The 9,887-nt window shown below is 43.8% G+C and overlaps 1 protein-coding gene across 2 annotated transcripts; it reads left to right on the forward strand.

The window, feature by feature from the left end:
- The first annotated feature begins 2,567 nt into the window (after nucleotides 1–2,567).
- On the forward strand, nucleotides 2,568–9,634 carry LOC122887026 (angiomotin-like 2a). 2 transcript variants are annotated; one of them, XM_044219820.1, is made up of 11 exons: nucleotides 2,568–2,774; nucleotides 3,359–4,158; nucleotides 4,716–4,884; nucleotides 6,283–6,427; nucleotides 6,541–6,630; nucleotides 7,324–7,619; nucleotides 7,723–7,898; nucleotides 7,997–8,098; nucleotides 8,206–8,402; nucleotides 8,607–8,738; nucleotides 9,224–9,634. In XM_044219820.1, exons 2-11 carry the CDS (start codon nucleotides 3,437–3,439, stop codon nucleotides 9,301–9,303), a joined length of 2,109 nt encoding a protein of 702 aa, XP_044075755.1. In that variant the 5' UTR covers nucleotides 2,568–2,774; nucleotides 3,359–3,436; the 3' UTR covers nucleotides 9,304–9,634. The 2 variants fall into 2 exon arrangements, with proteins under 2 accessions (XP_044075755.1, XP_044075756.1); XM_044219821.1 differs by having other exon boundaries at nucleotides 8,045–8,098; nucleotides 9,224–9,628.
- Nucleotides 9,635–9,887: the final 253 nt, after the last annotated feature.

The following is a 9,887-nucleotide window of genomic DNA, read 5'->3' on the forward strand; positions in this document are numbered from 1 at the left end:
GTGAGGTGGTGTTAAATGACATGACCAGACTTTTAAAAAGGTGGAGACCGTGTTGCTTCACAGTGTGAATCTGAAGGGGAAATGCAAACATGTTCCACTTTGCTGACCAGTCGCCTCCATGTGAGTGCCGCCCACAGAGACGCTCTGTCTGCATGTTTGTTTAAAAGAGCCCATTTAAGAATACGCAACATCTGAAACATGACGGGAAATGTGTGTGTGTGTGTTTAATTAAGGAGGGTGAAAGAGCCAGAGAGATGATTGTGGACACATACCATCTGCAGTTCAATACTAACTCATTGGGCCTATAGATTTTTAGGTCTAATGAGATAATCAGCCTGAGGCCAGTGGCCACATACTGTACAACAATCAATTACAGAGGCCTGTTGTGGTTTGATTGCACCCATTTCTTTACCGATTCATTTAGAGCTTGCATGAGATTTTTCTGCTGTACGCTTTTGGAGGGAAAATGTGGATTACGCAGAAGCAGGATAGCATCTCTAACCCTCCCTGTTCCTTTCTTTCTCTTCCTCCACTGCCCAAAGACATGATTAGTCTGTTATGACTGAAATCTCTGCTGTTTGAAGGGCCCACAGAAAAAGTCAGAGTCCCTGTCTAAAGTCCTCAATATAGCAGCAGTTAGGTCCAAGCTGGCAATAAATAGCTCTGTTGTGTCTTTTGGCATGGACAGAAATAAAGACTATCATAAAGATTTGCTTTATGACAGGCGGGAAGTTTATCTCTTAAAGGAAAAAAAATGGATGTTCCACTCCTGCAACAGACATGTGTCGAACAGTGTTGTGGTCTTGTCTATCATCTGGAGAAGATGAAAGAAAGACACTGACCTGTATGACCACCCTGGAGGGGTTAACTATCCTCCTGACTGTCCATCCATCTGTGCATCTTGTGATTCTGTGCGTCTCAGCAGGAGGACAACCCCTGCATGTCTGAGATTTGAACCTGTAAATCAGCGGGAGGAGTGTGTGGCATTCTCCAGGCTCTGTTCTGCACCGTGTAGTGTGATGTTGGGTACAAAGGGCCACTGTGTTCGTAGTAATGGGGCATCCACAGACCTCAGATCCAGGGGTCGGCTGCCACACACCACACAGACACACACACACACATATAAGGCATACACAGTGTTAATACACTTGCACAGACAAGAGTTTTTACTTATCCATAGTGTCCTGCAGTGAATGCTGAAAGCTTGAATTCCTCTAGGCCACCAATATTACACATTAGAGAAATATTAGAGAGAGACTTAATGAATTCAGTGGTGGAAAATAAGTAACAACATTTACCTTTAAGTAATGTACTCAAGTACAATTTTGAGGTACTTTACTTTACTCCATTTTATGCCTCTTTAGACTTCTACACTATTACTTTTCAGAGAGAAATATTGTGCTTGTTACTCCACTATGTTTATTAACAGCTATAGTTGCTACTTTTCAGATTAAGATTTCACATGCAAAACGTGATCAGTTTATAAAATATGAATCATTGTTATAGATTAAACACCAATAAAATACTGTTTGTGTCAATGTATCAATAATAAAGATCCATGGTAACACTTTATTTACAAGTCTGTAATTTTTAAAATAATTGCCTTGAAAGTTTCATGCAAAAGAACTATGAAATTGACTAATATTGGTAAAATACTTTAGATACAGTGTCCAGTTGGTGCACTTCAAATTGATAAATTTAAATTATTTGCTAGTGAAACCTTAAGAGTTATAAGACAGTACACAGCAGGTCAGCAGAACATGCAAACATGGGAAATTTGTCTATAGACACACATACAGTTCAACATTTGATGTGGAATAAGGTTTCCAATAATAATCTACTAATGAATGAAATTCAGCAAATATGACTAAATCCTAACTAAAATTAACGTCTCATTTTGCCCATAATTTGTACCAAATTCTTTTCAGTTGTGGATATAATCTAAGTACATCTACTCAAGTACTGGACTTAAATATGCTTTTGAGATAATAGTGCCTTTAGGTCAGCATGTCCATTATTTGTAACTTTATACTTATAAATAATAAATCATTGTATTTTTTACTCCACTACGTTTATTTAACAGTTGCAGTTACTTTTCAGATTAAGATTTTACATGCAGAACAAATAGCAATGTAATTACAGATTCACATATTAATACATGCATCAGTAATAATGATCCAGTGGTATGGTAACTTTGACAGGGGCCATTTTTATTTGTTATGGAGGATTTTTACAGTGTGATATTCCAACTTTGACTTTCAATTAAATGATCTGAATATTTCTTCTACCACTGAGTGAGTTAATCAGAGAAACAAAAATAGTGCAACGCCAGTGTTGCAACTGAAACCTTCTGCAAAGTCTCGTGGGAAGGAGATTTTATACCAACAAATATCTCACCCTTTCTCTGAGTATAAACGCATTCAGTCTAAGCTGAAATGCCCAAACCTATACGTCTTTTGAACTCCTCATTGGTAATGATAAAGCGCATTTCAGCTTCCCTCCTCCCCCTCCCGTGTGGTTTTACGCTTTTGATCCCAGAGGGACCTCGCGTTTTACATTCCTGGCATTCCGACCTCAGTCCCTCCTCGGTTACTTATTATCGCCGCCTGCTCTCTCCACAGTCATTTCACAGCAAGAGAGGACCGCGGCAGCCCGTCCGGGGGGAGGACGATGAGACACGTTTGACTCGAAAGAACTCATGGAAATAGTGGAACTACTCTGAATTTAACTTCGAGGTCGAGAACAACGTTGCGTTACGATGAAAGCGTGAACTGGTGAGAAGAGCGTCTTTTTCTGCCTTTGCCACAACAGAAAAACGAGCACAGAAATAAATAAAATAGCTACATTGTAACTTCTTTTTGGGAGTGTAGTGTGTTGTGAGGGAGTTAAAAGCTTTTTACAGGGTTTTTAATACGACGACTGTGCCGTAAGACCGAAGATGAAGTTATTTTATAATGCGGTTTTGTGCGCTTTTGCTCCCCCGTGAGATTGGAATTTTTGGCGCATGCATTTTTTTGCCTGCTGTGGAAAATATCTCCACATCTCTGTGTTGTCGCTGTTGGTAAAGTAGACTCAGAGCTTCAGTATTTCCATACAGTACTCGAAGTAAAACATTGATGAGAGAGCTTAATAGAATTTTATATAAAATGAAATGTCTGCATGACTTGAAAGTCTGTGTTGCAAGTGTTACTGTTATTACAAAGGCCTACATGCTTTAAACACAGCCTTTCTTCTGCATGTGACTGTATTAATAGTAGGCTATGTTAATGTGTTTAACTCTCAGTTGTCTCTGTTATATGTTTAACCCTGCCACCTCAGACTGACTGTACTTTATTCTCTCACTCTGCTCTGTTCACAGCTGATTTATTTAAATATTTTCAAAATAAGAAAAAGCTCAACTGGTCTTTAGAGAAGATAACAACGTACACAAAGCGATATGTCGTCCACTGAAGAGCCATCTGGCACGGTCCTGCACCGGCTCATCCAGGAGCAGCTCCGCTATGGAAACCCCACAGACACCCGCACCTTATTAGCCATCCAGCAGCAGGCCCTGCGCGGAGGCAGTGGGAGCAACAGTAGACCCAGCAGTGGAGGCGACATGGGCAGGAGCCCACGATCCTCTTTGGAGAGTCTCACCCAGGAGGACCCTTCGTTCCCTCAGCTCTCTGCGAGGCAGGAGCCCCAGGGCCAGGAGCACCACGGGGACTATCACCACTCAGAAAGTGGCTACCAGCTCTACCAGCTGCACGGGGAGGAGCTGCCAACTTATGAGCAGGCCAAGGTGCACTCTCAGTATCTGGCCTCTCACTGGGCCCCTACAGGCCCCATCGGGCGGCTCCATGAGGGGACGCTCCTGCATGAGGGGGCCTTCCATGAAGAGGCAGATCTGATGGAGCTGAAGTGCAGCCATGTGCGGTCACTCAGTGAGCACTGCATGCAGATATCTCTGGAGAGGAATAATGCAGCAGCTAAAGCAGAGGCCATCAAGAGCACGTCTCACAGCTACCCTGAGCTTCCTTACTACACACCGCAAAACCTCCAGAGCACAGGGCAGAGCCTGGACAAGCGCAGCCCACCTCCAGAGTACTCAGCCCCCATACAGGGCCAAGGATTTATCCCTCACCAGGTCCAGGAGCCGATGCAGACACAGCAGCACAGGTACAAAGACAACTTCGGAGGACATGATCATGTGTGGGATTGTGTGTGCATGTTTTTAAAAGTACTTTAACATTACATCATATTCTGTGGTGTAGTTTTTGTACCAGAGCCAGCCTCGTAATCATCTTCCAGGACTCGTCATTGTGTTTCACATGCGTAAACACATACTTATCAATGTGAGTCATACTATAGCTGCGAACCGATTCACATTTCTGTCTTGAAATGCTTAGAGGAAAACAAGTCCAGCCCTGTAGGTGTTTGTAATGCCTGTCATACTGGAACAGGATCACTTCACACTTGTGCTGCCTTGGATGCTTTTCCAAAAGTATGCTCCTCATATAGGCTTTCACATTCTTTACAGCCACTGGAGTCAGCTTGTCTGCTCGCTGATAGACGGGAATAGAGTGCTATTTCAGATGCCTTGCTCAAAAATAAAGTTCTCACAGCTTTGACTCTAGCTGGCTGCGCACTCAAATGTTTTGATTCAGCTGAGGCAGCCACAAATTCAGATTCATAATTAAGATACAAGTTTTTACTCAACAATGTCTCTCTCATAGGTATGTCCAGTCTGGTCAGCCAGCTGAAGTTCCCTGCTACAGCACATTCAATAGCCTGCCATCTGCTGGCTTGGAGGAGCCCAACCAGGTGGAGCTGCTGCTGATGGAGAATGAGAGGCTGAGGCAAGAGCTGGAAGCACACAGGGAGAAGACTGGCCGTATTCAGAAGGTAAGAGGAGGAAATCCATAAGAGAAAATGTTATTTTTATGCATCTGACATCTCTCACAGGTCTTGTTGAGGGAGTAAGAATACCCAATCTCAAGCTAGATTGGCAAATTTTACATCCACCACTCATGAATCTATAAAATAACATTGAAGGCAGTCATTAAATCTAGGAATACAAGTTAGTGACTGTAGCCTAAAATGGCAAAAAGTGAATTTTAGAGGGAAAGCCAGACAACATCCTCCATCTCAGCCACCTGTCTATGAAACACAACCCCAGTAAGCAGTTGTCTCCCCGACATCCAACTCCAGGCGCACTCCCTCATCTGGACGGGACAGATGAGATCAGCAGCTGCTACCTTCCATACCACAGAAGCACAAACAGAGGTCACAGCCTGCTACTGTGTTTACACACTCCTTTCATTGTGGAGCTGACCTGGTGGAGGCCAGAGAGAGCGTGTGTGTGTGTGTGTGTGCTGTAGTTCCAGGGAGGCCATAGATTTTCAGCATCATCTAGGGCTTGTCAGACAGCAGTCGATCGGGTTGTGACCCACACGCACAGCTGATGGGGGTGGGGGTCCATGGCAGGTGGTGGGTTGCTATGTAAAAAGTGAAAGGTCTCTTTTGTTTTGCAATCCAAACAGCACTTTTTCCACCTTCTCACTTTTAACCCCAATTTGTTTCCCTGCCCTTTTCTTTTTTTTGCCTCTCTAACTAAACAGGCCCCTAAAAATAAAATATTTTCTTATTCAATGTGGTGGAAACGGCTTCAGAGACATTTGACACCTCAGCCAATCTTTGTAAAATCCACTCCGCTCTCTGCTGGAGTTATGTCACATGGTCCTTGCCTTGTCTCAGCCTTCAAGAATGATAATTGCCAGGGTTGGAAAGTTTTCTCCGTCAGGCCGCAGCCCTGAGTAAACATGCCTGTGTGACTGCTATAATGGTGGGTTTCTCTTTGCCGTTTCCACAGCCCAGGCACAGGCATGCACACCTTCCCTCCACTGGCAGCCATCCCAGACCTGTGTGTGTGTGTGTATGTATGTGCGAGTCTTTGTGTGCATGTTAACTTGTGCTTTGTGGCGTGTTGTGTGTAAATGCGCGCTCTTTTGCGCTCACACACCTGGAACTATCAGCCTCAGGAATGTAGATATAAATCAGTCTCACAGGGAGTGGTGCAGGCTTGAATTCCTTCTTATACCACACACACACACACACAAACACACACACACATTTAGTGTACTGTATACACGTAGTCGCATATGTACCCATATGTATATCTATGTACTGTAACAACATGAATCAACATTTCAGCTCCTCCCTGGCTTGTGAAGTAGGTTAACCAAAAATTCTTCCTCTCCTCCAATCCTCCCCCCAACTCCTCTTCTTTGTCTCCTTTTTCAGTTGGAGCAGGAGATCCAGCATATTTCAGAGGCCTATGAGACACTAATGCAGGGCAGCAGTAAGAGGGAAAACCTGGAGCAGACACTGAGGAGGAGGCTAGTGGCTGAGATCAGGAGGCTGCAGGATTTCAACAGAGACCTTAGAGGTATGAACTGCTGCCACAAGACACATAATACCACATTGAAGTATTCTACCATAATATCAGATCCAGAATTTACACAGTTTACAATGTAATTTTAAAACATTGTTGCTTTACAGAAAACTTGGAAAATGCCAGAACGCATGTTGCAAAAGAAGTAGAAGCAGCTGACCACAACCAGCACATCATGGCCAAACTCCTTGAACAAAGTAAGTGTGTCACTTTGTTTGACTAGATTCCTCTCCCTGGCTCTCTGTTACATTCTCCTTTGTAATCAACATGCTTGATTGGATTGGATAGCAAAGCATGGGGCCCTTTTTGTAGCTAAGAGCATCCTGCATGCAGGAATTTTCACTTGCATAACCTCAGCTTATTTGGTAAGGAGGCTTAGTAATAGGGAATTCAATCCATGCACCTCTTTGCAAAAGGGAAAGCAGCACAGAGCAGCAGTGGAAGTGATAGAAATGGGGTCCCCCCACCTGTTGTTAGTGTGATTTATGTTGTCTGTTTAAGGAACTGGACTCAAGCAGAGTGGTGCTGTTTGTATGACCTTGATGAGGAATGCTCTGTGCTGTGTGGGTCAAAGGGATAGGGCAGCTTTCTCCCCCTTCCTCCTTCTTCCTCCTCTCAGCATTCCAGGAGTGCTTCACTAAATGAAGAACATTGGCCACCATGTAGCAACACTGGTACTTATTACTGTGGTTAAACTCAGGTGGGAGAAATTGGGGATTGATGCTCATGTGTACTTTTGCGAACATCAGGCAGATTTGTAATGATTTCATATTTCATCTTATAACACTTGTGTCCAGTCTGTTTTTCAATCCAAACTACTATTGAGATCATGTCCACGCTCATTAAACATGTGATTAACCTGGCCATCTTTTACTTTTCCTTTGCTTCAGATGAGGAGCAGAACTTTGAGCGGGAGCGCGTAGAGCGGGAGCTGCAGCGATTGCGATCCACAGCGGAGGAGCAGAGCGGCAGGGCAAAGAGACTCGAGGAGGCCCTGGAGGCAGCTCGTGGTCGAGGTCGCCAGCTTGAGGAGGAGTTGAGGAGGAAGAGGGCTTACGTGGAGAAGGTGGAGAGGCTTCAGAGTGCACTGGCTCAGCTACAGTCCACCTGTGAGAAGAGGGAGAGCCTGGAGATGAAGCTGAGGACGCGACTAGAGCAGGAGCTGAAGAGTCTGAGGGCACAACAGGTAAATATCATGTCCGAGGAGATCAAAGAACCTGATGACACTAGTACTAGCTACTTTCAGTTAAGTCATTTCTTACCATTTGTTTACTCTCCCGCCACCTCAGAGGCAGTCCCAGCCACCAGGCGTGACCATGAGCTCCCTCCAAGAGCGTCTGCGGGAGCGCGAGGAGCGAATCCTGGCCCTCGAGGCAGACATGGTGCGCTGGGAGCAGAAGTACCTAGAAGAGAGCACCATGAGGCAGTTTGCAATGGAGGTGGCTGCCACTGCCGCTGCCCAGAGGTAGGAAGATCTCTGGGCCAAGTCATCCCTATGTACACATATTTTCTCAGCTCATTTGCATTTGAATCAAGCCCAGAACAATGTCTTTCCCGTTGCAGGGACACCACCATCATTAATCACTCACCCTGCCACTCCTCTAACAACAGCTTCAACGAGGACCTGCCAATTGCTGACTACAGGAATCAGGAGATGGAGAACAGGTGCATACTTATGATCTTTTCAAAGAATTACCTTTACAAATCATGACATTTTTTCATTCGCTTATCTGCTTCCTGACGTGTTTTGTCACGTTTCTGTTTTGTATCAGGATCCGTGCTCTTTACGCTCAGATCTTGGAAAAGGATGCTGTGATCAAGATCCTCAACCAGCGGCTGCACCAAGACCAAGGGTGGAAGGACGAGCAAAGTCCCCGTACAAACCTCCTGAATGCAGCGGGGGCACCTCTCCGACCCGCCTCCTCCATTCCCTCCATCAGCACCACCAAGAGCACCACAAAGAGTAGAGGTGAGGAGCATAATGTTACCTATTTTAATAATTAATTTGTGGAAGTGCTAAAGCTAAGCAGCCTATACTTCTTACATTACATGCTCAAACACACACTCTGTATATTGCAAAAACTTGTGCTAAGTACAAGATTTTTTTGCAATTGATGAGGGTTGAAAGCACTGCTGACAGATACTGACATTTTTTTGTGATGTCGTCTTTTAGGTAAGAGTCTTTCAGATGATCAGACTTTGCCAAACCGTCAGTTCTCTGCTCAGTCTGAACCTGGAACGCTAGAACGGCAGGTGGCGGGAACCAAAGCCAAAGAGGCTGCCAGCACGACTAAGCTCAACAGTGGTGAGTGATCTATCAAATATGCATGAGTGCGTTTGTTTACGAGGGCCGATGATCCAATAATGCTCTCAGTATAAAACTTGAACGATAAATGATTTGTGGCTCAGAGCATGAATACACAAGCTATAACACACACACACACATACAGCATGTAAGAGCACTCCTCTGTCTACACTAAAGGAGATTTTGGACCTCGACTTCCTGGATGTTCACATTGTTTAACCATGCTGCCGCTTAACCAGCCAATCAGAAACCATCTGTCCAGGTCATGGTTCATAATGTGGGCCTAGTGGAATGTGCATGGTTAGGAAATAATGTGGATCTGTTGACTGAGCGCATTTACCAGAGTGGTCTGTTTAACTGGAAAATCTCTGTTAACCTTTAGTCATTGATAGTTAAGCTATATCTGGGACTTTTTCCCCACTGTTTTAGCCTTAAAACATTTATATAATTATTCATTCTCTCGTCTTTCTTTGTTTTTACCCCAGACAAGGCTAAAAAGTTGCTATTAAACCCCTTCAGAGGCCTGGATGAGCTGGAGTCAGAGGCAGTGGAAATCTTCATTTAAAGAACTGAGGTGGATTTCAAATGAGAAAAAAGCAATTCTGAGAATCTGTGAAGAGTGCAAGTATTTGAATAGAGAATGGATTAAATATTGGATGCAGGAATGTTGTGGAAAGACGCCAACGCACGGAGAAAAAAAAAGGACTGTTTTTAGAGACAGAGCTGTGCTCCGACTCACTCACTCTCACTGAGCTGGACAGCTGCAGGCAGTCTGCCTGGCTGGGAGGGAAAAGATGAATCTTCTGAGGTACATGGACAGTATTGTGGATTGTAATAGGGCAACATGTTCTCAGAGAGTGGATGCCAATATATATATATATATATATATATATATATATATATATATATATATATATATATATATATATATATATATATATTATATAAATATATATATATTTATAAAATTGCTGCTTTTCCCCCTTTATTACCCCCTTTATCTCTGTTCCCAATCCAGTGAATTGAGAAGCTACATATTTATCTTATCTGGTTTCCACATTCCCCAAATATTAACTTAAGCCTCGTGCTCTTCTAGATAACTATTCAATAAAAGGTTATCTATGTGACCTGCATTCCCCTCCTCTCCAA

Source organism: Siniperca chuatsi, linkage group LG13 (assembly GCF_020085105.1).
Source record: "Siniperca chuatsi isolate FFG_IHB_CAS linkage group LG13, ASM2008510v1, whole genome shotgun sequence".
Classification (NCBI taxonomy): Eukaryota; Metazoa; Chordata; class Actinopteri; order Centrarchiformes; family Sinipercidae; genus Siniperca; species Siniperca chuatsi.